Raw genomic sequence first — 27,345 nt, 5'->3', positions numbered from 1 at the left:
CCCCCCCCAATTCTGTGTGTACGGGAGAACAGGTCCTTCCGCCGGCGCCAAACCCCTGCTAGAGGGGCCCCTGTCCCTCGTCAGCGGCCAAGCCCGCAGCCTGCGTTACTACTTTGCTTGCTCCCCTGCTGCCAGGCTTCTCACGCTGAAGAAAGCGGCGCTAACGCCGCTCCGCGCTCTCCCGGGCCGGGCGAGAAGTCTGGCGCTCGGCTTCTCTGCCGCGGGCGGGCGGGCGGGCAGGGGCGGACTCCCGCAGTGCGGGGGGCGTCGCGCTCACAGGTAGCCGGCAGCGCGCTGCTGCGCCCGCGCTCGAAGCATCCACCTCTGCGCCCGCAGCCGGGGCCTCGCGAGCCCGGGATACCCGGCCGCGTGGGCTGAGCCCGGGCAGCTCGTTCCTAAGGGCCGCCTGGTGAAACAACGTCGGGGCAGGGAGAGGGCGCCCGGGGGGCCTCACGCCCGGCGGGCGGCAAGTCCTAGGAGACCCGCCGCAGCCCGAGCCGGGCCGCTAGTTAACGGGCCGGGGCGCTCAGGGCAGGGGGCGGGGACGTGAAGTCGCGCGACAGGCGGCGCTGTGGGCCCGCGGCGGAAAGCAGGTTGCCCGGATGTGCCGGTTGCGGGGGCGCCCGGCTGCCAAGATGGCGGAGTACGTGCGGGTGCTGCGCCGCGCGCTGCAGCAGCTCGGGGGCCACGGCGGCCTCCGCGGCGCCTTCTGGCAGCTGCTCAGGTACGGAGCGTCCCGCCTCCTCGCGCGCCTGGGCCCGGCTGGCGACACCCCCCCCCCCCCCCGGGATCGGCCGTGACCTTGGGACAGGGAGCCCCGACCTCGGCTGCCCAGGCGCGCGGGCTGGCCCAGCTCTGGGGGGCGCCGGGCTTGGGGTTGACTCCCTTTGGCGTCAGGCTGCGGCGGGACGCTGCTCTGCTCTCGGGTGGAAACAAGTATTGGCAACGACTTGCTCGGCCCCGCGGCACCGGCCGCCGGTAGATTTGCTAGGCAGTGAGAGAGGTAACTGCGATCATGCCGCTCTCAGAGTGTGTCCAGTCTTGTTTGATGGTCCGCGGAGGGCTGAGAGACCCTTCGCTAAAAGGCCTGATGTGGTTTGTTAGTATTTGCTTGTTACTGTTGTTTTTAGTGGGAATCAGTCCCAAGAGCCTTTCTTACTGAAGAAATTTCTTTCAAGCTATTGCTTTCTTGAAATATTTTGCATTATTTCAAGTAATACAAGTATACTCATAAGAACCTGGTTTGGATCATATAAATGGACTAAAATTAGTGGTGAGCGTTCAGTGTTTTTCTGATACAAGATGAGAAGACTTGTAACTCTCTTAATTTGTTACAATATAAGTAATACTCAGTCCTGCCTTGAGTGCAAGGGACTGGACTAGATGAGGACTCAGCCAGTGGTAGAGGAACCTGAGAAAAGTTTGGGGGGGGGGGACGTCAACACAACTGAAATTTGGACAAAGCTGAATTTTTGTCTTAAGTTTTATGGTGTTTTGTTCTTGTATTTTTAAACCCAAAAATTTCATGGCCCGCCCAGCTATGATTAAGTTGTTTAAACAAATGTGTTGCAGTGGTCGAAGGGAAAAAAATGTGTTTCTAAAAATTAGATACTGCGGGTACTTAAAAAAAATTATAAGGGGGTACTTTATAAAAAGAGGTTGAGAAACACTGGACTAGATTACCACTCAAGATCCTTTCCAACAGCAGTTATAGAGCCCAACGTCAGAAGGAACCATTATGAAGATGTAGTCTGACCTACTATATAACGCAGGCTATAGAACTTCCTCAAAATAATTCTTAGGATGTTTTTCTAAAAGATCTTATCTATCTTGATTTAAAAATTGTTACATAAAGAACATGAGAGTGGCTATACTGGGTCACACAAAAGGTACATCTAGCCCAGTATCCTATGTTCTAATAGAGGCCAATCCCAGGTACCCTAGAGAGAATGAACAGAACAGGTAATCATCAAGCGATCCATCTCCTGTCATCTGTTCCCAGTTTCTGACAAACAGGCTAGGGACACTATTTCTGCACAACCTAGCTAATAGCCATTGATGAGCATATCATCCATGAATGTATCTATTTCTTGAGCATTGTTAAAGTCTTGATCTTTACAACATCCTCTGGCAAGGAGTTCCATGGGTTGACTTGTGGTGTGTGAAGAAATACTTCCTTTTTTTTGTTGTTTTAAATCTGCTACCTCTTAATTTCATTTGGTTCTTGTGTTATAGGAGCAAGTAAACAACTTTTTCTTATTTACTTTCTCCATACTGGTCATGATTTTATAGATCTCTATCATATCTCTCCTTAGTCTCTTCTTTTCTATGCTGAAAAGTCACAGTTTTATTAATCTCTCATCATGTGGCAGCCATTCCAAACCCCTAATAATTTTTGTTGCTCTTTTCTGAACTTTTTCCAATGTCTGTCTCTCTCCCTCTCTCTCTCAGTATTAGATGAAGAGACCACATCTCCTTGCAGTATTCAAGATGTGAGCGTACCATGGATTTATATAGAGGCAATAAGATAGTCTTTGTTTTTATTTTCTATCCCTTTTTAATTGATTCTTAACATTGTTTGGTTGTCAAGTCATTTGTTACAGAAGCTGATTTAAAGGATAGGTTAGAAACCAAAGTTGTTAGTTCTGCAATTTCACATTTGAGTTCTTTCAGAACTCTTGGGTGAATGCCATCTAGTCCAGGTGACTTGATATTGTTCAGTTTATTAGTTCCAAAACCTCCTCTAATAAAACCTCAGATTTGTCACCTAAAAAGAATGGCTCGGGTTTGTTGTGATGGAGAGTCTATCGTGTCCCTTAGTAAATTGTCCCAATAATTAATTACTGTCCATGTTAAAAATGTACATCCTATTTCCAACCTAAATTTGTTTAGAGTCAACCTCTGGCCATTGGATCATGTTACACCTTTGTCTGCTAGGTTGAAGAGTCAATTATTAAATATTTGGTCCCCATTAAGATACTTGTAGACTGTAATAAAGTCATATCTTAACCTTTTTTTGTTAAGTTAGACTTAGAGCTCATTTATTTATCACAAGCAGGTTTTCTGATCTTTAATTTTTTTTCTTACACTTATTTGTACCCTCTCCAATTTATGTATATCCTTCTTGATTTCTGGGCACCAGAACGAGCCATAATATATCCCAGCAGCATTGGCACCAGTGCCTAATGTGGAGGTGAAATAAGCACTCTGCTCCTACTGGAGGTTTTCTTGTTTATGCATTCCAGAACTGCATAGCTTTTTTGGCCACATCATCACACTACCCTAAATCAACACAGCCTTCTTTCCTCGGTTATGGGATTGTGCCTTTTTGAGCATTTAGTAAGGTGTTCCTAAATGATTCCTAATTATCATTTGCATTTTTCTGATTAAATTCTTCCTTACAAGTGACTCGTTCTTCCAAGTGTTTGGCTGATAATCATTTTCAGCTTTGTGAAACTGGCCCTGCTAAAGCATCAAGTATATATGTTTCAGATCTGTACTTGATTCTGTGTACGCGTTATAAATGTGATCAACTCATGATCACTGGTACCCAAGCTATTTTTAGTTCTATGAACAATTCCTCTTTATTATACCTTGTCTTAACAAAGAATTCCCATATTGGCTTCAGCACTGTTTGAATTAGGCAATTGTCTAACGCAGTTTGCCATTCCAGGCCAGTGGGATGCTGATAAAACCAAAGAGTGTTTCAATAAGGCCTCTTTGGGCATTGCTCCCTCCTGCACCCACCACTACAAGGGGCCCCCTTTCTTCACTGGGGTCCCTATTCATATAGTAGACTAGGACTGCCAGAGGAAACAGGCCTGTCTGGCCCAAGTGAATCCCATGCTATAGAGGGGGATAGACTGTCTGTGGAGCTCATTCTTGAGCCCCAAGTTAAGAATATCCAAGTGGGGAAAGGGAGGCTAATAAACCCATCTTCTTTGAGGACAAGATTGCTAACCATAGGTGTGAAAATATTTCTAATCTCTGAGCTAATTTTGCTCTCCCTTTGAAGCACAATTATAGGGACAGATTTAAAAAGGTGAAATAAATGAAAAATAAGATTGGCACCATTTCCCCTGCTCTCCTTCACTGTGCACAGCAGGGCAGATCAGTGCAGCAAAGACTAGGCAACAGACATGTTGTTTCCTCTAGATTTGTATACACATCACCACCACAAAGGGAAGCCTTCCTCCTTCAGGGAGGAAGGGTAGCAGTCCTAATCAAGTCAAGAATCATATTGTAAAATATTTTTTAAAAACAACCCTAAGCTGTGGATAGATTCTGTCAGGCTATAAGTATCAGAGGGGTAGCCGTGTTAGTCTGAATCTGCAAAAGCGACGAGGAGTCCTGTGGCACCTTATAGACTAACTGAAGTGTAGGAGCATAAGCTTTCGTGGGCAAAGACCCACTTCGTCAGATGCATGTAGAGATGGGTCCACAGTCTTGGAATGGCTTGCTAACTACAAAAGCAGCTTCTGTTCTCTTGGAATTCACACCTCCAGATCAGCTGCTAGAAGTGGGCCTCATCCTCCTTGATTGGATCCACCTGGTCATCTCCAGCCTGATCCTGGCCTGCATATTTATTCCTGCCTCTGGAAATTTCCACTACATGCATCTGACGAAGTGGGTCTTTGCCCACGAAAGCTTATGCTCCTACACTTCAGTTAGTCTATAAGGTGCCACAGGACTCCTCGTCGCTTTTGTCAGGCTATAGATATACATCCCTCCTTTGCATTCTGGGGAAGCATAGTAGAGGGATTTCCTGATACACCTAAAGAGTGGGAAAGCATCAGACTGTCCCCTCTTCTGATGCAGGTCATGATACCCTACTTATTGCCCTGTCATTTCTAGCTGCCATAGTGGGTCATTGTGCCCTAATGTCCAGAAACTTTATGGAAAATTGAAGTTATTCGGGGTTGTTTGAAGGAAGTTGACTTTTATAAACCTGGCTCCTTCCAGATGCTATAGAAAGGAATACAGTTTTTGTGGTAAGCAGAAGCTGTCCATGAAATACAACAGGAGAAAATGCCTCTTTCCAGACGGTAGCTAGTGTCACGGCTAGAAGGCTAGCTTTATACCTGACTCTTCTCTGGTCTCTTGAGTGCTCCTCTCAAGTCTTGTGCTTTGTCTATTTAGCTCTCTTGGGACAGAATCCCGTGACTTAGGGAACATTTACATGTTTACAAAAATAAGTTTGCTAACATCCCTATTTTTTATTTTGATCTGAGTAATATGCAAGTCCTGCATTCACTTAAGTACTGTGTACTGTACTTGATGAGAATTGAAATCAACATCTCTGCCAGTCACAGACATTAAAAATCCCATGGTTTCTTTCAGAAGACATGGAACTTGAACCCTCGTGTCTTTGATATATTTAGACTCTCCTACAATCCTTACAACTTCAGATAGATACAGTATTTCTCATGTCCTCTTAAATGTTTTGTAGTATTCCTTTTTTGCTGTGTAATGGTTGCATTGTGTCAGAGTTCGCTACATTATAATAGAGAGTAAAGAAAAATCTCAATAGGGAACCAGTCCCACAAAAAAACTTAATTTTGACTCTTCCTAAGGAAGTCAGTGGGACTATTTCTATGGTTAAAGACTACTCATGAAATAGACTACAGGCTAGATCCTGTGAAGCATCAGTTTGTGGTGTTGATGTGCTTTGGGTTCCTTTGATTTTAAAGGTATTATATAAATGCACGTTCTAAATTCACTTAATTGTAATTTTACTTTGTTCTAAGAAGACAGTGTTGTTTGTAATTCCTTCTAACTGAAATGCCTGTGTCTTGGGAATTCACAGGGTCAACGATTTGAAAACTGGTGCCCTAGTAGGTGTTGACAAATATGGAAATAAATACTATGAAGACAAACGGTATTTTTTTGGTAAGCTTGTTAAACTGAATATCCTAGTAACTTCATATAGTTTATTTAGATTTTGCTGGTGAAATGGAAATGAAATATATTGTAAGGTTTCCTTACACATGATTTGTATGTGTTTTAGGGTCCACTCTTACTAATTTATCATAATGGGCAGATTTAAGCTAATTGGAGTACCTTAATAGTGAATTTGTGTTGTTTTAAATTGGTTAGAGTTCTTATTTAATCTTAACTGGGAACATTTCATGTCTTGTTAGTGGGAATTTACCATTAAATACAGCATTCCCATTAAAAAATTTTCTCACGATAAATATAAAAACTTTCCCTGCAGAATAACACTGTGTGTCCTGCTGCCCCTCCTCCCTCAGTCACCCAGCCTCCTGCCTTCCTGCTGCTAACCCCAATAAACTCAGAGGGTCAACACCAAGACAAACAGCTTATAGGTTGTAGTTGCAAAAAAGACACTGTGACCCAGGTGACCCTGAGGAGCTAAATCCGGAGGGTAAATTCTCTCCTCTCCTTCCTTACCCTTCCCAGCTGCCTCACAGGCTGCTGCAGCTGCTTGCCTTAGAGAAGAGGTGCTCAGACATACCTGCAGTGCCCTGGCATGGCTCTCATGACACACAGCAGGATGCTACCCGGTCTCTTTCTCTCTCACCACCACCAAGCAGATCTAGGTGCTTGCATACCTCTTTGAACCCATTCTAAGAAGGGAAGCTAGAGGCGTAGGAGTTAGGGTTCCACTTACCTAAGACTCATTAGGGAAATGTTTTACTTTAGGAGGCTTGTGGGAGGGAGGGGCATAATAATGGCCGTACTGGGTCAGACCAAAGGTCCATCTAGCCCAGTATCCTGTCTACCGACAGTGGCCAGCACCAGGTGCTCCAGAGAGGGTGGACTGAAGACAATGATCAAGCGATTTGTCTCCTGCCATCCCTCTCCAGCCTCTGACAGACAGAGGCCAAGGACACCATTTTATCCCCTGGCTAATAGCCTTTTATGGACCTAACCTCCATGAAATTATCTAGCTTCTCTTTAAACTCTATTATAGTCCTAGCCTTCACAGCCTCCTCTGGCAAGGAGTTCCACAGGTTGACTACACGCTGTGTGAAGAAGAACTTTCTTTTATTAGTTTTAAATCTGCTCCCCATTAATTTCATTTGGTGTCCTCTAGTTCTTCTATTTAGGGAACTAATAAATAACTTTTCATTATCGGCCCTCTCCACACCACTCATGATTTTATAAACCTCTATCATATCCCCCCTTAGTCTCCTCTTTTCTAAACTGAAAAGTCCCAGTCGCTTTAACCAGTTTTTGCAAGCATCAGTCTCTTAAATACCCAAGAGGTTTAAGGAGCTTCCTTGATTGCAAGTAGTCTGATTGTCTTCCCACGCACAGCCTTGGTAGGATCTTCTTCCCAAAAGAAGCCAAAATAGGGGGTTTTAGGACTTTTGCATACGGAGGTTTTTAGAAGTTGAGTGGTTTTTGATGAGCTCCCTAAGGGTTTTGGAGAAGACTGGTTCTCTGGTCTCAGGAGGCCCACAAGAATGGGATCATATGCCCCACTCGCTTTCCTCATAATTCTATCCCATTGTTCTACTGAGACACTCCCCACCACCAAAAAAAGCAGTAAGTAGCTTAATTTCATGGTGGCTGGGTTCCCTTTTTGAATGTCGTAGGAGATGTAGGGGATGCCATTATCTAGCAGTTGCCAATAAATGGATGACCAGTTTGTGGAGCTGCAGCCAGGGAAGAAAGCGCTTGGCTATGTCTTTGCTGGCTGTAACCTGCAAACTTGCTGGCACAAAGATAGCAGCAGATAGCAATGCTGTAGCCTGGATGTTGTGGCCTTCTACAGGGAGTGGAAGCACTGAGGACCCACAGAGGCAGTCCATGTATATGGTTGTGACTATTTTCTTCCACTATTTGATCTGAGGAAGTGGGTCTGGCCCACGAAAGCTCATCATCTAATAAACCATCTTGTTAGTCTTTAAAGTGCTACATAGTCCTGCATTTTACTTCTGCCAGTAGGGGTGAGGCAAAGGAGTCAGTTGCTCCAGGGCCTGGCAATTCAAAGGGGCCCGGAGCTCCCAGTCACTGCTGCAGCGGCGGAAGCTGGCGCCCCGGGCCCCTTTGAATTGCTGCCAGCGTGCCACACTCCATGCTACATGCAGATCTGAGGGCAGTGGGAGTGCTCACCACATGCTCCGTGCAGTACGAAGGGCTACGCTTTATACTACAGAGCCCACAGCACATGTAACTGCTAAGCTAAGGTTTTTTTTAGTAGTCACTCAGTTAACTTTTTATAAATGACTTTTTACATCCCTAATTGATACTACAGCTCCTTCAGAAACCAGGTTCTCAGACACAGGCTTTATAAGGGAGAAGGACTATGCTATTTATTGGCATGGGAAACCTGAAGGAATAAGAGAAAAATTTATACCATACTCTATCAGAAATGAACTTTTATCTTTGTGTGAAACTCCAATTGCGGTGTCCATATCTATCATGACACTTCAAGTTAGTCTAGAACTCATCTGTGCATATGCTGTGCTTTGTAAAAAGCAGTGATGCCACTGAGCAGAATACTGTCTCTGATGAATTGGAGTTGTGTGCTATTGAGTTTTTAACTATAATCTTTTTTTATTTTGGAAAAATTATAATTCGGTGTTTGTCAAATTTAAGGTCGACATAGATGGGTTGACTATACTACAGAAATGAATGGCAAAAATACGTTCTGGGACGTGGATGGAAGCATGGTGCCACCAGAATGGTAAACTAACTAGTTTAATTTTAATTTTGTGTCATGTGATTACATGTTGCAATTTATTCTACATAAATTCTTAGAAAGCCGATGGAGATAAACCTTACCTCAAGACAGCATAGTTGTCCTGGACTCTGCCTTCCTGTAGAGGCTGAAAGTCCTTCTGGCTAGATTTTTATTGTTAGAAAATAACATAGTTTATGGGTTTCAGAGCACAAAGGGAGTGGCACTGAGTTTCAAGGGAAATGTTTCTTTAGAAAAAGGCTGTCCATGCACTCAGCCATGTCTCCAGTTGTCTTACCCCTCCAGAATTATGGATCCCCAAACAAGCAAGGTTATGGTGCCTGTGAGAACAAGGATTATCATGAGGCACATGTGATTAAAATTGAAATAACTAGTGATAACTGAAAGTGACACAGAGTTAACAGTAGGGATGTCAGTGTAAACGGCTGCACGATTAATCGATAAGCCCAGGCTTCCAAGCCTGTTGACTACACACATTCCCCTCCCTTGCTGCCTCTGTATCACAGGTAGCAAGGAGGGGCGGCGCGGGAGCTGGTACATGTGTGGAGCCTCTATCGGAGGCAGCAGTGGGGAGAGGGCAGGAGAGCCTGCCTTAAAGCAGCTTCTCTGCAGTGGGCCTGAGCTTGCCACGGCAAGCAATCACTCTCCACAGGGGGTCTGAGCTCTCCACAGACAGACTGCTCCAACATCCCATGGAGCAGCCTCTGACTGCGGCGAGCCTGGGCCCACCATGAACAGGGGCAGCTGCCACAGATCAGCCTCTGTCAGTGGGGAATTTGGGCCCCCAGGGACAGGGGCTGATGCCACCACACACTTCTGCCTCTGATACAGAGGCAGCAGGCGGACCCAGTGTGTGCGGGGAGCTTTTTTTTAAACTGGCTCCCCTTGTGGTCCGTCTCCTGCCTGCCACCCCACATTGCTGCCCCTGATAGAGAGGTGGTAGTATGGGTTGGCAGGGAGGGGCTCCCTGGGAGTAGGGTTGGGGGCGCACTGGATGCCAGTCCATCCCTGGGGACTATGGAATAGTTGTGTAACCACTAAAATTTGATGCAATTACACACTACCTGACATTCCTAGTCAATAGTGCAAGTGGGCATACTGAGACCTGCCTTCAAGCCCCAATCCACCAAACTGCTCCATAAAGGCAGACCCTGGAGCCCATACAGAACATTGAATTCTGGAGGGGATGGGGGAGTTGGCTAAGGTACATGAAGCTGCCCATGTGGGAGGCCTCAACAGTGCAGGGACTAACTTGTTAAATGCCTTCTTGAACTGACAGTCAGTGGGCAAGAATGGCTCTTTTCACTCTGTAAAACACGTAACACAACATGGACCCTACTACTGGTTGGGGCCTCCAGGCAAATAACTTAAGTTTTAAACCTTATCTCCCTGCTGGGAACTCTGCTGTCTAGCTCCATCTCTGCCCCAGGCTCATTATGGCTCCAGCCGTCTCTCACCTGTATTGTCCTGGCTCCAGTATCCCTGGTGCCCTCCGTTTTCTTGCCACTGAGCGCCCCGGTCCGTCCTGATCACCTAACAGCTCAGAGAATGTTCTGTAGCTGGTAAGGTAAAGGAACTGCCTGGACCAGGACTGGCAAAAGTGCCAGGGTGCCATTCTAGCTCTCTCCCAAAATACCAGAACACTGATCTGGAGTATTCCAGCATGATTTGAGTTTTGTGTAAATGGTTATGTCCACAAATACAGCTTTATACCTTTACTGAAGTAATGGAAAACGTAGTGACACAACTTTTCTTCCATCTTAAAGTAACATTTAAGAAGAGTTATCTGCACTGTGTAAATGCTTGCATTTATGTGTGTGCAAATTGGAAAATGCAAAGTTGGGAAAAGTGAAAGTTCAAATAAGCAATATTAATTCAGTCAGTATGTATGAAGTGTTTTAAAATACTAGTGACCGTGTTTAACTTGTATGCTTACCTTATTATGCCCAGTGTGTTTTGAGTTAATATTTGTATTGGAACCTTAACACAAGTCTCGAAATGCAAATTTTCACCATAACATTGCACAGTACTGTACTAATGTAGGGTTTTGCATTTAATACAAAATAGTTAAATCAACATTTCAGGATACGTCATTCAGTCTACAAACTGAGACATTTCTGATCAGCTACTTCATAAATGGAAGATTTTTTTTTAAGGATTTGCAAATATGAGCATTTTTCTGCATGTTGAAGTCTTCTCTTACAAATCCTATAGTTGGTTTGAAAAATGGGCCCAAAGGTGTGGTTTTTGTCAGTGCATAAATCAGTTCTTGGCCACTCTTGGTAATCCTGTTTAATAAATTCTTTACTGCTAGCACAAATTTTGGTATTTCTCATTTGTCTATTTACTGGTGTGCATTTTACATTGTTGGGTGTACTAATCCTTTTGGTTCTGAAGGCAGCTTTGTTGAAGACTCTCTTCCACTTTCCTCCCCAAAGGGGAAAAAAGAGAGGATTCTGAAGCTCTGCCCTTGCTACTTAAGGCATTATGCCTCCAGTCATCAGTTCACTGCCTCATATTAAGTGAAATATTCAGAAAAGGGCAGCAAAAATTATTAGGGGTTTGGAATGAGTCCCATATGAAGAGAGATTAGAAAGACTTGGACTCTTCAGCTTAGAAAAGAGGAGACTGGGGTGATATGATAGAGGTCTATAAAATCATGACTGGTATGGAAAAAGTGAATAAGGAAAAGTTATTTACTTCCACAATATAAGAAGTAGGGGTCACCAAATGAAATTAATAGTCAGCAGGTTTAAAACAAACAAAAGGAAGTTTGTCTTCACTCAGAGCACAATTAACCTGTGGAACTCCTTGCCAGAGGATGCAGTGAAGGCTAGAACTTTAACAGGGTTCAAAAAAGAGCCAGATAGATTCACGGAGGTTAGTTCCATCAATGGCTATTAGCCAGGATGGGTAGCAATGATATCCCTAGCCTCTGTTTCTCTGGAGGTGGGTGACGGGAGGGATCACATGAGGATTAGCTCCGAGGCATCTGGTATTGGCCACTATCAGCAGACAGGATACTGGACTATATGGACCTTTGGTCGACCCAGTGTGGCTGTTCTTATGAAATGATTGCTGATTCTACATAGAGCACAATACAGAATCATGGCCTACGTAAGGAAAACTGCTCTTGCAGATGACAATGCGGGATCGGGGCTCTATTCTCCTACTGGGAAATACAGTTCTCAGAAAATATTATTTGGGTCAAATCTTTGCATTGCCTGTCAATCCCTGTAATCCCCAGGTCTGAACTAGCACCGGACTGGCCTTAACCCAGCAGTGCTGTGTCTGAACTGGCATTCCCAATGGTAGTCATCTTTATTCTCACTAAATAGACCTTATAAGCAGCTGTGCAAGGAAGGAGAAACTAAAGCTAAGTTTGTTCACTGTGGGCTCAGTAGTGCCCTTGACCATAGTGATATGGTGAGACTTACCAGGAGAACAGGACTGAGAAAATTCATTGCTGAGTTTTCTGGGAGTGATAGTACTGCTCTGTGTTATACTTCATCTATTTCACTTGCAGCAGAGCAAAAATACTTGTTATGAGAACTAGTCTGGAATATAGGTTTTCCCTTCTCTAGCAATCTCTCCTATATAATTGTACCACCAGATGTGTGGTGCTCTTTCCTCTCAAATATTCAGCTTTCTTACCTTTTCAGTGTCATCTGTCTGAGAGGAGTCATCCTTACGTGCTTACATGACTTTTTGTTTTTCTTATTACTTCAGTACTGAAATAATGCATACAGGAAACCCCTGAGTTGCAACCGCCTGAGTTGTGACAAACCCCCCCACCATACACACTTACAACTATTTTTTTAAAGTGTGGAAGGCGCTGAAAACCTCCTACTTGTGTCCTCGGCCAGCATTTACAACAGCTCACGACTCCTATCGTCAGTGAGGGTTCGAATTACGACGCCCCTGACTTGCCACGCTTTCCGAGGAACCAATCGCGTTGCAAGACAGGGGTCGCCTGTATTGTTTTCCACATATTAAAGAGTACAAAGAACCAATGTTTGTACAGGTTGAAACTCTCTGTTCTGGCAACATCCATGGTCTGGCATAATTTTAGTTAGCCAAATGTCCACTTTTTATGATGTGGCCAAGTTTTCTGCAGTCTCATAAAGTTTGTTTACAGTTATGAGTCCTGGCTCTCAGTGATCTGTGCTGTTGTTTAGCTCTGATTTATGCCTAAATGTCTTTAAAGAGCCCAGTAAGCAGTAGAAGTGTTGGTAATGCGGCTAGACAATATTGACCTCCTGTGGTTCGGCAAATTCTCTGGTTTATCACCGGTCAGATCCTGAGGATGCTGGACTAGTGAGGTTCAACCAGTAGTCTTGAATAAAATGAGATGACATCTGGATGAAATAAAATGAGATGACACCAAGGTTCCTTACGACAGCCAGAATCGAACATGTTGTTCTTTATGGATTCCTATTAGAGAAACCTGAAAACAAATTTATTCTAGTAATTGTTTCCAATGGACGTACAGGTATAAATGTCTTAGTTTCCTCTGTGATATATGCTCTGAAACTTCCCATTTCAGGTGGAACTTGTATTGGTACAGCAGCTTTGAACTTTTATACTTATATTAAATCTGCTCTGAAATGAGAACTTTTTGTGCCAGAGGGCTAGATTGCATAATTGCTTAGGTAATGGATCAGAAGAAAATGAATTTGATAGTCTTGTCCCAGTCCCCATTTGTGCATTTCACACAAAAAACACTGCATAATTAATTAGACATGACTGTCAGTCTCTGTTGAAAGAGATGCTTCTGAGTGAGTAACTAGAAAATTGCAGACCAGTACTAAAATGTAGTGGCCGAGCTGTGTAGGGAATTTTCGTGACTACATGCTGATACCAAACTGGTTTGAAGTCTGTGCCATCTGTTGCTCACTTTTTCACAATCACTAACTTCACTCATAATTTTAATGCTTTAATTTTTACAAAAAAAATTCACTTTCAATTGAGGGCATATTTTGGTGTGCTGAACTAGTTGAAATATAGAGCTCTATATTTCTGGAAAAGGTAGTAAGAGAAAATACTTTTTAAGTGTCTCTTTATGTATGAATTTTTGTCATTACTGTATTAGGCAATCCTATGTAAACTTCCGATAATCCGGCACCTTTAGGACCCAGAGGGTGCCGGATTGTCAGATATGCCGGACTATTAGAAGGAGGGGCTATGAGGGTTCTGGAGTGGGGTGGGAGGGGATACCACCCCAGACCCTTCATAACCCCCCTTACGATAGTCAGGCTCTGCCCCAGGTGTCCCTGATTCAGCCACTGCTGGTCAGTTTCAGCAGCAGCTGAATGGAGGAAGCCTGTCCGGCTGCCCCAGCACTTCCGGGTTCCTGATGGTCCCAGAGCATTGGATGCCAGACTAATGGAGTTTTACTGTATTATGCTTAGTAGTTTCCTTATCCATAGACCTAATTAGCATGTGCAATATTTTTTGGGGGTGTAGAAATAATCTTTCTGTGTTTTTTAGGCTTTACATCTCCTTCATCCCAAGTCAGTGTGTTGCTCCTTGTCACTCCAATTGCCTTTTCATTAGCTGAGATTGCATTCTCTTTAGGCAAGTACAGATTGCATCTTCTGTAGGCCGTGTTAGTCTGAATCTGCAAGAATGACAAGGAGTCCTGTGACACCTTATAGACTAACAGATGTATTGGAGCATAAGCTTTCATAGGCAAAGACCCAGTTTGTCAGATGCATGTGGTGGAAATTCCAGAGGTAGGTATAAATATACAGGCATAAGAAAAGAGTTCCAATCAAGAGTAAGGCTAGAGATAACAAGGTCAATTTAGTCAGGGAGGATGAGGCTCTCTAGGCAAAAAAGTACACCATAGTGTATTGCTGCCTAATGTCAACACATCTCTCTTCCTAGATACAGGCAGCATGATCTTGTCTTGGATGACCAATGATATTTTCTGTACTTAGCTGCTGATGTGATAGATCAATATATTTCCAGTTCAGCTACTGTCAGCATATTTAGCTTAAATGTGTACACTTTTCCTTCCATGTAATGCATATATTTATTTAATGTTTGACTACTTGCATGATATTTATATGAATTTTATACTTCAGTTGTACAAAAGATTTGATTCTTTTCATGTATTACAAGTCTGCATAAGCCAGTGGTTCCCTTTAGGGGCTGCCGGGCGTCTGGGGGCGGGGCCATGCATGCACTCGGGGGCGGGACCACCTACGTGCCCCGGGGCCAATACCTCACATGTGCCGGGGCCGGCGCCACCCACGCACCTCGCGCCTGGGGCGGGGCTGGCCCAGATGATTCGGCGGGCACACATAAATGCCCCGGCAGGCGCCATGGCACCCGTGAGCACCATGTTGGGGGACCACTGGTGTAAACTGTAATGAAATCCAAAATTGTGATTCTGATACTAATCTAAATTATCTCCGTGGGATTAATCAACTAATTTGACTAATCAACTAACAGGCACATCCGATTATCACAGTTGTACCAGCAAAGTATGATAAAAACTAAAATAGTCTAAATACATTCCAGAAAAGGATCAATTAAGAAAAACAGGCTAGGCACACATTTGATTCATTTCAAAATGTGATTTCAATTGTTTCATTTAGATGGGTTGGTTTTTCTTATTTAAATATACGGGCATGTCTGAATGTTAATTGGTATATCTAACTTATTTTTTTAAAAGTGTGTAAATATCAGTTGGTTGTTTGATTTCTTTAATGAGTTCTGAAATCGCTTTCTGCAAATCACCAGAAGACCTTAAGTCTTATTGGTGTTTAGCTGCTAAAGCTCAGTACTTCCATTTTAATGGGAGATTCTTGGCATTGTACCTTTTCTAGTATGCTCTCAGTTGCTCTATCAAGTAGTGCTATATTAATTTTGGCAGTTATACCCCAGCCCTGGGGCACTGCCACCAGCAGCCATGCTTCCACTGCCATTCTCACGCCCCCATCCACCTTACAACCCATGCCCTTCAGGAGCCGTCCTGCTACTATCAGTGATCCAACAACCCCATTAATCATCTTCTGCCTATTAAACTCTTCTGCAACTCCAGTCTAAGCAGTGAATTTGACTCGTGGATTGGGAATTGTGAACTTCCTCATACCTCTCCCTTACTGCTGATATAATCTTTGGGGTCATTTTGCCTTGTTTGCCCGTAATTGGGGCATGATTACCATGCACCATTAGATACTGGAGATTATCCATCAGGGTACTCCATAGAAGTCCTCTCCTTCCCATGATGACTCTTCCTATCACAGCCTCCTCCAACAAGAAGCACTTTTCTTGTCAAAGGCACCATTGAGCTGGTTCTCCCCCCCCCCCCCCCCCCCCCCCCCCCCCAACTAGGAACATGGATACTGTCCTATTCCAGACTTTAGACTACTCAACAGATTCATCAGGAAATTTAAATTCCAAACAGTGACGTTCCTCTTGGTTATCCTGTCTCTCTTCTTCAGAAGCTTGGTTTGCAGCTCTTGGTTTGCAGCTCTTGACAGGAAAGATGCCTGCTTCAACACTAATATAAACTTCACAGGAAATTCCTTCCCTTCTCAGTAGAAAGCTCCTATTACCAGTTGCATGACCTCCCCTTCAGCACAACAGCAGGCCCCCAGGGTTTTCACAGAGGGCTTTTGTCATTCTCTCAGCACAAATGCCCCTCCGTATTTCTCTATATAAAACTTGCACTGCCACCCCTGCACCTCTATCCACCCTTTCCTCTCCCTGGGTCTGCTCTGTCTCTCAGCTTTGTATGTGGACGAGGCTTGCACATAAACATGGCATATTTCTTCCCAGTGTGTAATATCCTCATGCAAAGCAAGCAAGCCTCCACAAGGGGACATTATCAAGCAAAATGGAAAAGATTCACCACCTGGGCTCACTGATACCAATACTTACTTGGCACTATATCCATTCCTATCATACGGACTACTGCCTCCATCTCAAAACATTAGGTTTCTTCCACAGCTCCATAAAGGTCTGTTTAGCAGCTCTCAATGCCTTCCTCCCACCAATAGATGTGGTGTCTCCATCTCCAGTCACAGTAGTCATTGTCTTCATTTTCCTTTATGCTTCTTTTTTTCCTGATGATGATTGTGGCAGCAGCATTGAGAGTAGGGAGGACTATACTTCCCATTTCCTTCGCAACATGTTCCAGTTCCTGCAAGGGATTCTAAGTGTTTGCAGGCTAGCCAGAAGATATATTCCCTACAGTGTATCCTGAATTGTCCTCAGGGCCATCACCTAATGGGATGTTCTCAGTAGAGTTCTAAAGGAAACTTTCCATGGGGCAACATCATCAGGTGCCTGAGCCACTTTGACTGGCTCCTCTGGATCTGGAGAAGTGCAGAATCTTGGCATGGCCCCCCATCAAAAATTGACAACTCTGCTATAGACACAAGGGTGGTACACAGTACACATATGGGTCAACAAACACTGCTGTAAAATTGCTCTGATACATGGTGGCCATAAGCCCCACAATGTTTGGACTCTAAGTAGGGACCTCACATCTCAAAGACCCTTTAGCTACCTCCTCTTTTCCCACTCTCTCTCTCTCTCCCCCCTTGCCCCTGGATTAATTCTTTGTAAAATACCTTCAGTATGAGCCTATCTGTACTCTTATTCCAACTCCTCAAACTTCTAATGAAACTCTCACTTCAGAAAAATGAGGAGTTGCTACTTTCCTGTAAAATTGTTGTGGCTGGTGTCTTCCCAAAAATAATAAAGCAAGGAATGCGGGAGATGTCAAAATAAGATCACCCCCACCCCCCGAATGGATGAAACTCTGCAATTCCTATTCACAAGTCCACAGTAAACTACATACTTTGACTGAATCTGACCCTTTTGCAGACTTATTAACTGTCATGGTTACCACCCTATTACTCTACAATAGAGTAGTATCTTGTGCCAGCACAACAGAAGTGAAAGGAAAATGGAAACACTGTGAGAATAAGAAGTTAATGCAGACAGAAGTTGTCATTAAGTAACCCTACCAAAAATGACTCCGGCATTAGTTTCATTTCTCTGTTTTCTCCTATAATTGTACAAAAAAACCGAGCAATTGGAGATGATCTTTTACCCCCTTACATGGTAGTCAAAAATTACAGCAAGGCCCTGATTTGCTCTCCATTACAATAATTCAGCTTTATTAATGTACTGTAAATGATTCACATATTGGCTTCAGTAAGCAACTAGCTTGTCTTTTATCTTAATGCAGAAATGCATTAAATGCCCCACCATTGTTAATTTTATTTAATTTCTTGAGGAAAAAATGGCATGATCTTTGGAACCATTGCAGGTGGTATTTCAGCTTTGCAGTTACAAATTCTATATTAGCTATGGTGTTACGTAGTTTTAATTCCTGTTTGATCACTTGTATGTTGCATACTTGGCTTTAATTTCCTGTGGCTTCAGTTTGTACTATCTTTCATTTTTAATATTTACAATTTAAAAGCACGTAAGTGTTACCTGATTTGGGGGAATCCTGACTATTTTTAGCTCCTCAAATTAGAATCTGTTTGTCAACCATCATTCATCTAAAAAATAGAGGTCTAGAGCACGGGTGGGGAACTTTTTTTGGCTCATGGGCCACTGACCCATGAAAAAATCAGTTGGGGGCTGTATACAAATGAGAAGGGGGAAAAAAAATCCACAAGCCCTCACTGATCTGGCCCCGGACTGAAGAGAAAGACATTCCCCACTGACGCTCCAGCCCTGTAGTGGGGTATTGAGGGGGGCAGCAGTGCCAGCACAGGCTCCCCAATGCACGGGTGGTCCCTTAGCCTTAGAAGGCCAGATCAAGACAAGCCAGGCGCTGTATTCGGTCCCCGAGCTTGAGGTTCCCCACCCCTGGATTAGAGACTTGATTAGCCCCAGAGTGCTCTGCTCTATACTGCTTATCTTTAGTATGTTTCAGGGAGCTGACTTAGTTTTTCAAAAGTTTCTGTTTGCCCTCCTGTATTTCTCTCCCCATATAACTTATCAATTTTAAATTCAGGTTTAAAGTAATCAGTCATTTCTGGGTCCTTTTATATAGCTTCCAATAGAAAATCAATCAGGAAACAGTTTGCACAAAAGTCTGTCTACTCCTGAGGTTCAGAGTCCTTAAATTCTTCTTATCCATAGTAGTTCCTAAAGCTCTTTCCTTGAGCTTCTGGGAACAGAGTATGCAAAACTTTTGTGTTTCAAAAGATTACGAGAGGACTGCTGAGGACAGGTCTGCCAAAATACACAAGGTGGGTTCCTATCCACTTTTTCCACAGATTAGCCTAAGGGATACCATTGAAGTAAAAGCCGTACTTGAGACAACAAAATTAGTCCTCCATAAACAAAATGGTGTGTCATTTTGGAGTTGTGTATAGGTTTCAAAGGAAAGCTACAGTGTTTGGTTATAATATCTTTAAACGCTTAACAAAAATGGATCACTTTTTCACATGTGGCTTTGCAAAACTCCCAAAAAGCTGTTCCCCCCAAAAAAAGAAGGGAAAATGACTATTAGATACAAAAAGTAAATAAAGTGAAAAATATGGGTTATTACTCATCATATTAGGTTAAAATTAGCATGACTTCTAAGATGACTGTACACTTACCATGGTAAGCAGAGCTGAAAAGCTTAGTTTGTTGAAAAAATGAAAATATAAAATATTCTGAAAGGTACTGATTCTGAAGATCTAACAGATGAAACCCTAATAGCATCTTTCCTGTGACATACGTTTATGATCTGCCATACCTGGGCACAATTATTTTGCTTGTGATTCCAGAAAGAATGGAGGAGTCCTTTTTGTTTGTTTTTCTTCCCCTCTTTATCTGTTCATGATAAAATGCTGAAATGACAATGTGGTATTTTATTCCATACCAGCTAATTAACTATGTCCAAAAGTTCATATAAGTGAAATATGGCAGAAGGAAAAAACAAAATGAAATTCAGCACCTTGCTTGTTTATCCTACTGTTTATAAAACTGTAAGTTGACTAACTTCAAAAATTCCTACTTTCTGAAAAGTATCCTTTAAACTGTGTGTTCTGTTCAGCTTCCTTGTTGATGTTACTGAGAGTGCTTTCTTCTAGGCAGAAACAAATTCACTATATAGATAACCAGCAAATCAAAGTTTGCTTAAAGGAGTGAAGCAAACATGCAGCAATATCAGGGCTACTCACTCAGCTGCCTACCATGAATATAAGTTGTGGCTCCTTCACAAAGCTGTGAGCACAGCTCACAATCTTCTCCAAACACTTGCTCCATATCTACATTGGGTGCACCAGGCTGCAGTCCCTTTTCCAACTCCTCCAGAAACATCACCTCCGGTTCCGGCTGCACTTCTCCCTACCCCTCCTGATCCATGCACACCCCATCCATGACCTCACAAAGTCACAAGATTACCTCATCAACTTCCTCCTGCTGCTAGCCAAGGAAATTGGGTGGGGAGGTGCTCTGTGACAGGTCTGTTTCTGATTCTCCCTGAAGTCACATCTCCAGGCAGAGTTCCTTTGGACTGTGTCTGCTGGCTGCATGGATGTCTTCAGAGTACAGTGGGTTCTGTCCGGAGTTCTCTGCTTGGTGGTCTCCTCTGGGTTCCTCCTTTTGACCCTGTGACTTTCACTTCCATTCCTGTGTTCTTATTTGTTGTCTCCTGAATTTATGTAAGACCTGGGTCCTGTAACTCCTCCTCTTAGGTCGTGGGAAGCAATCATTAGATATAGATGGGCTTGCGCCTGCCCATTCCCCCAGAACCTCAGTAGGTGCCATGACTTGATATTGTGAAGGCCAAGACTATAACAGGGTTCTAAAAAGAACTAGCTTTGTCCATGGAGAATAGGTGCGTCAATGGCTATTCGCCAGGAAGGGCCAGGACTTTGTCCGTAGCCTGTTTTCCGGAAGCTGGGAATGAGCAATATGGGATGGATACCTTGTTGATTGCCTGTTCTATTTTTTCCCTCTGGAGCAGCCGGCATTGGCCACTACAAGAGACAGGATACTGGGCTAGATGGACCTTTGATCTGATCTCTTATGACCGTTCTTATGTTCTCCAACAGAACCTGCAGTGACTCACCTTTCAGGCATGCACTAACCTATCGCTGGGAAGGGTCTGGATTAGATGAGTCTTTGGCACTGGTATTTCTCTGACCCTACCAGAGCTGCAAGTTAGTCTTGCTGACTAGTATTAAACTCCCTAGGCTTCCAGCTTGCTGTTGAGCCAGTTCCTGCCCTAGCCTTGCCCAGAATTTGTTCAATGTTACTCATGCCTTACTCGAACCATGTGCTAACTCTGTTATTGATCTCCTCCAGCCTTTCATCCTGCTGCTGACCCCTCAGATTGACATGCATTTTGATCCTGACAAATCCTGATTTGGCTAGTCTTCAGACTGTGATCTTGGTTCTGACCCATGACTTGTCTCTAGTCTGTTTCAGCACAGCCCTCAGCCTCGTCCCAATCCTGCGGTCAGCTTCAACCCTTATACCTGTTCTTTATAGCTTTAACCCCCAACTTGACTGCTTTGAACCCAGAGCTTGGCAGTGACCATATAAAATTCACAAACTAGGAAAAAAGGCTTTTTCTCTGATGGCTATAGTAATAATAGGCAGGGCTCGACAAACAATGTAATCTACTCGTCCATGGCGAGTAGATTACACCCCAGAAGAGCCAGCGCAGAGCAATCTGTGCATGCACAGAACCACGCGGCTGGCGAGTGGGGCTCGCCGAGCAGCGCGAGCCCTGGTAATAGGTGTCAGTTAACTTTTGAGCATACAGAACTTTCAGACAGCAGTATAACGTTTAAGTGGGTGTTTTTTCCTTAAGAACCAGTTTCTGCATTTAAAATAAACAATGACAAGTAATAGCCTAATATTGTTTTATTTTTAAAAATAAAATTCATTTCCCCTTCAGTTTTGTATTCAAATAACAATTACATTTAGAAATGAGGATACTGTTTATTGTACATTTACTGGAAATTTAAAGAATTTTCCAGTCAAACCTAGCCAACATTTATTCCTATAGCAATTTCTTATCTCCATTTGGACTCTTTAGTTAAGAATAAGCTTCTGACATTTTAGATAAGTCCTAACTAATTTTGCTAAAAATGTATCTTTAATAGGATACATTAAAATCTAGCTGGTATATTTAAAATTAAGTCCTAAAATCAGTTTGACCAAAAAGACAGACTCTTGGCTGAGAAGCATGCCCCACAGATGAGAGAGCCCTACAGGGAGATGAAGTCAATTATGTAAATGCTGCTTTTCCTCTCTCTCATAGTGTGATCCTTTTTGTACTGCTGCGTGAAGAGAAATAGCAGTGGCTAAGTTGCTAATTACTATCAGTGTGACAGAAGTCTGTAGATTTTTTTTTTTTTTGAACTGGAACAGAAAACATTTCGTATTAAGGTCAAGTGGAGAGCTGACTGGCAAAACTTCATTAATTCCACACCAGAAAGATTGCCAGAGTGACTGTTAATTCTAAATGTAATAAGTACAATTATGACAAAGTATGAAAATAGATGTTCAAGTTTAAAGATGTTGGGGACAGGAATAGGGAGGTTCAAGTTGATGTCCCTGGTATGCATCATCCCATCTCTAAACCAGAAGCTCTAATATGCTACCCTCAATCTCCAGGATGCATGTTTCCACGTTGTTATACCGGACCACCAAACATTTCCTAAGATTAGCAATAGGACTATCATTATCATTACCAAGTTTTGCCATTTGGGCTCTTAGCCACATCCAGAATATTTATGAAATGCCTGGCAGCAGAGGCAGCATACTTCAGAGGGACAGGTGCCCAGGTATTTCCATATCTCAATGACAGGCTCATCAGAGGTCTCCTGGAGTTCTGGTGCAGGCCTTCATTCTCTTGCTGAGAGCAGGAGAACACGATGGTCTCCTAGTGCCTGTGGGGTGAGTATATTACCTAGAAAGTTTCTTGATGCATGTGCTCTGGACACACATGATCACCAGCAGTGGACTATGTATACAGACTACACACTGCAAAGAACATACCTTACTGTTCAGCAGTGGTCACCACCGATCAATCAACTGGTTGACCCTGGAGATTCTCTTATTTGAATGCAATCTCTCTCAGTAAGGCAGGCTTGCTAATGAGCAGAGCGCACACAGCCTGTGTATATAGATGCACCTCCTCCACTTGCTCCCTCTTGCTGCTGTTCCTGGGAGCAACCCTCCTGCTGGCTATGCAGAGTGCGAGGTAAGAATGTTAAATATCGGTTAATTGACTAGTCGAGTAGTTGATGGAATTTCCACTGACTACTCAACTAGTCGTTAGGCACTTCTGCATTCCTCCTTTGAAATGTACAAGAGCCCCAGCAAGGGAGGGATAGAGATGGAGGGGAGGGATTCAAAGGAGGAATGCGGAACTCCACATACAGCTGTACTCAGGTTCCACACGGCATTTACCCAGGGTCAGCTGGAAGTTGGGAGCCCTGGGGGCCACAGTGATTCTCTCAGCACATGCTGAGGACTGCAACTTAAGTGTGGTTGCATATACATGCAAATATATGCAAATAGCTCCTTTCACACTGATGGGCATGAATACAAAAGATTAAACTTTAAGCTGCGGCACCAGACCTGAACGTGGTCAGTGAGAGCTAGTCAGCACTTCTCAGGCTTAACAGCTAGGATTTCCCACAATGCCCTGGCGCTCCCGACACCAATACCCTGTACCTGTCTGTTCCAGCCATCCTGTCCAGTTGCATCTTTCAGTACTCACCCCACCTGGGAGACACCTTGCAGTTGTGGAGCATATTCCCAGTGGAGGCCATGTTCAAACAATCCCACCCACAGGCCACGTGTTGAGCCCCGCGTAAACCCAAACCACACTGTAGGCCACAAACAAATGGGCCGTGGGCCTCATGTTAAGTATCCCTGGTCTATAAAGTGGTTGGTGATAGAAAGACTTGTGACCATACCACCTGGTACTGAATTTATTTTAAAGCCAGTGTTTTTCCATGGAAAGGGGGAAGAGGGGTGTCAAACAGAAGATTCCCGCATGGGGAAGAGTCTGTCAGTCCTTTATCTTTGGCTGCCTTTTAAAACTGCCTAGCACATTCTAAAAGGAACTTTAGAGGGCTGGAGATCCAAGTCAGAGTACAAGATCATCTTTGACTTGAGGATTACGTCTGAAATAAAAACTGCTCTTTAGGGTAAGAATCAGGATGCAACAAGTTTCTTAGTGAATTAGAATGAGCCATGTGTAGTTATTCAAGAAGGGCCAATCAGGATTTACTGCCGGAGTGTCCTCACAGGTCTCTGGCTCCGTTGATGATAACCAGAAGGCTGCTTGTGTGTGTGCTCAGTGATGTGTGCATGTCAACTTGTGCACTTAGTCTCCAGAGCAGACACCAAGAGAGGCCCCAAAAACCACAAACCAGATAAGGATCAAAGGTGCCAGGCCAGGTTTGTTATAGAGCGAAGTACAGTAATAGCTGTCAGTAGACTCTACTGAACCACTACACATATGTACTTGCCACAATGGAATGACTCAGTGAGAAATTTCCACTGCCCCCTAGGTCATTCCAAGGCTGTCCCCCTCATATACAGGTACAACAAGTCACACCTCACTGCTGGCATCATTGGTTACCCTCCTCTGACACTACTTAGATATCACCCATCACCCTGTACCTCGTGGTTTATTAGATCATCTCTATCCATCAGGCTGTCATTTTAGGCCCTTTCCAGAACCTGAGTCTGTATCTGTGAGGAGTGGGTACCAACGTCTTTTTTTAATGAGCTAGTGATGTCATGTGCTTTCCACTTATGATCAGTACCAGTTATTGTTCTGCACCTGGGCCTATTACCAATTAGTGTTTTGCACTCTCAGCCCTGCTTGTGCCAAGTTCTGTGAGCTGGGGCCTGCCTCTTGTTCACAGCTTAGCTTTGCTTTGTTAGCCATGTTTTGTCCATTGTTAGCTAGGCCTCAGACCATGGGCTTATGTTTTAGGCCTTCATCTTCCTATACCATGCATTTTCTTTGTATTTAGTATCTTTATCTACCTTCCACATCCTAATGACTTAACCAACTAAACAATGAGTGCTTAAGAACAATTAGTATTAGTACCTTCTCTATCGGCTTCATGTAACATGAACACTCTAATTCACATTTTTTTCCCCTTCCTTCTCTCCCTCATCTCCTATTTATTTTGGAACTGGACTTCTAATACTCCATTCATCTGAAGAAGTGGGTTGTACCCATGAAAGCCCCTGATACCATCTACATGTTTTGTTAGTCTATAAAGTGCTACCAGACTATTTGTTGTTTTTTAAATCCTACTGTTTGTATTAATAAACACAAGTGTGTTTATCAGTCTGGCTCCAGTGTAAATAATTGTTGGCGGGGGAACAACCACTGTGCATATTTTTCAATAACAAAAGGAACTTACCTGATAAATAAGTCTTTCTCTGTGTAAAAGTTTTACTCAAGAAAGACTTATTTTGGGGGGAGAGGGAGGTGTTTCGTCTCATTTGGGGATTGATTTCCTGGGTGCTGAACCCTTGAACTGCGTTCACCCAGAGCAGAAGTAGTTCAGTGTCTGTATTGCTCTGCAAGGGAATGGTAACCCCAACTCTGTGCTGTCTGGAGGGAGACAGGGGATCTGGCCCTGCAGGACAGGGTGATGGAGAGCCCTAGAGTGCAAGAAGGTGGGCATCAGTGGCCTAAGCACATGGGGAACAATCTCAGTTAACCAGCTAATTGATTAAACTGGGGCCCCCGCCAGGTAACAATTATTTACACTGGAGCCAGACTGATAAACACACTTGTGTTTATTAATACAAACAGTAGGATTTAAAAAACAACAAATGGTCTGGTACCACTTCATGTACTCCCTCTCGCACGCCATACCCACTGCCCCAGAGCAGACTGTCCTCTTAGAGCCAACAATGAACAACGCTTCTGGCATCCGTACACCAGCCCTGGTCTCTCTCTGAGCCAGTACCCTCTATCCACTTATGTTTCCCCTCCAACACCCAAACTCCCTCTCAGAACTTGTACCCTCAAACCCTCCTTCATCCAAACCCCTGCCCCCCCCCCCCCCCCCCCGGTTCACTGAAAGTGAGTGAGAGAGAGAGAGGGTAAATGGAGTGAGAAGGCGCGGGTCTTTGGGGATGAGTAGGATAGATCTTGGAATGCCCAAAAGGGTTAGAGACCCACTGCTGTACAGTAAGTAGTCTTTTTTTTATGCTAATCACATTGTGCAGTCAAGTATTTATGTGGATGGGTTGTGTTTACATCAAATCATTATCCTGTTACCTCAAAACTTCTTATTGCTGTACTTGAAAAATAAAGAAGGCTTTGTACATGGCACTGTAATCAGTTATTCAAATACCATAGTTTGTACATAGTCTTTTGATACTTGAGCTCTGTAAAATCTCCTCCAAATACTTTGTTTTTATTTCTACTGACTTCCTTGAGGCAAGGGTCCCATTGTGTCAGGCATTGTGCAAACATAGAACAAAAAGATGGCTTTTACCCAAAACCGATTATCATCTAAAGTGGGGTTTCAGATGGGGGGCAGGCCAGGAACACTGAGACAGTTATCGACTGTGGAGTAAGCAGCTGACACTGCACCCCATCTCCTTAATCAAGAGTTCTGTAGGCATCACAACATAGGTAGAGGTTTAAAGGGAGATGATGTAATTCTGTTTTTAAATGCTGTTTAGCTGTTTCTACCAAACATTTATTATTTTTAGTTTATATTAAAAGAAATAAGGATGTGCAAAAAGAGATGGATAAATGAATTCTAATAGAAGGTACTTGGAAATAGCTTTTTAGTATCTGGCTTTTATTTTTGGAACTCAGGTTTTAAAGCCAGATACTAAAAAGCGTCAGAGAAAAACCCTTTCAATTAAGCAAAAGGATTAATTATAGGAAATAATATAAAAACTTTTTAATAACCAGTATATATATATTTTTTTCTCTTCAGGCATCGCTGGCTTCACTGTATAACTGAAGATCCTCCAACTACTCATCCACCTGTTGCTCATAAATTCATTTGGGAGAACCACAGATTCAATCTGAGTGGCACTGCTGGGCAGTATGTCCCTTACTCTACAACACGTAAAAAGATACAAGAGTGGATCCCACCCACGATGGCTAAGAAATAATTAAAAAGCCTGAAACTAAGTTCTCATTGTAAACTGTACATGCATTGTTTTGTTGGTTTAAAATAAAAGCCTCTGACAAAGTTATTTGTTTTTATTGGAATTAAACATTTTTGCAAACAAAAGTAGGAAGTGTTAAAAAGAGTGTGAGTGAGAAACCAAGTAAAGAACATAGTGTTATCTTTATTCAAATATCATATTTATTAGATAGTTTAGTGTGCTTTTTCCTCTTTGTGGTTTTTAAATAAACCTTACTTTGCTAGCATGTATTATATCTAAATGTTGCTATGACAGTCATTTTTCATCTTCATACATCCAGATTTGAAATAAGAGAGTGTTCCTATGAGGCTAAACATATAAGTAATGTAATGGAGCAGGATAAGTAATAATGGACCATTCCCAATAGTATATTTAAGTAGTGCTCCCAGGACTCATTTCTAGGAACTCCTGTCTTAAAATATTGTTTAGTATTATACATATCTGTGTGTGTCCATATTCATGTGCCCATATACATAGGCATATAATGCTATAGCATATAATATAAAATATTTTAAAATTTCTATAGCAATATGTAT

General features: G+C 43.2%; 1 protein-coding gene across 1 annotated transcript; it reads left to right on the top strand.

The window, feature by feature from the left end:
* Positions 1-542: 542 nt before the first annotated feature.
* Positions 543-26,857, top strand: NDUFA12 (NADH:ubiquinone oxidoreductase subunit A12). The gene is made up of 4 exons (XM_075933476.1): positions 543-724; positions 5,807-5,889; positions 8,569-8,656; positions 26,593-26,857. Exons 1-4 carry the CDS (start codon positions 603-605, stop codon positions 26,771-26,773), a joined length of 474 nt encoding a protein of 157 aa, XP_075789591.1. The 5' UTR covers positions 543-602; the 3' UTR covers positions 26,774-26,857.
* Positions 26,858-27,345: the final 488 nt, after the last annotated feature.

Source organism: Pelodiscus sinensis, chromosome 1 (assembly GCF_049634645.1).
Source record: "Pelodiscus sinensis isolate JC-2024 chromosome 1, ASM4963464v1, whole genome shotgun sequence".
In the NCBI taxonomy this organism is placed as follows: Eukaryota; Metazoa; Chordata; order Testudines; family Trionychidae; genus Pelodiscus; species Pelodiscus sinensis.
The sequence above is the reverse complement of the archived record's forward strand: the minus strand, read 5'-3'. Positions and strand labels throughout refer to the sequence as shown.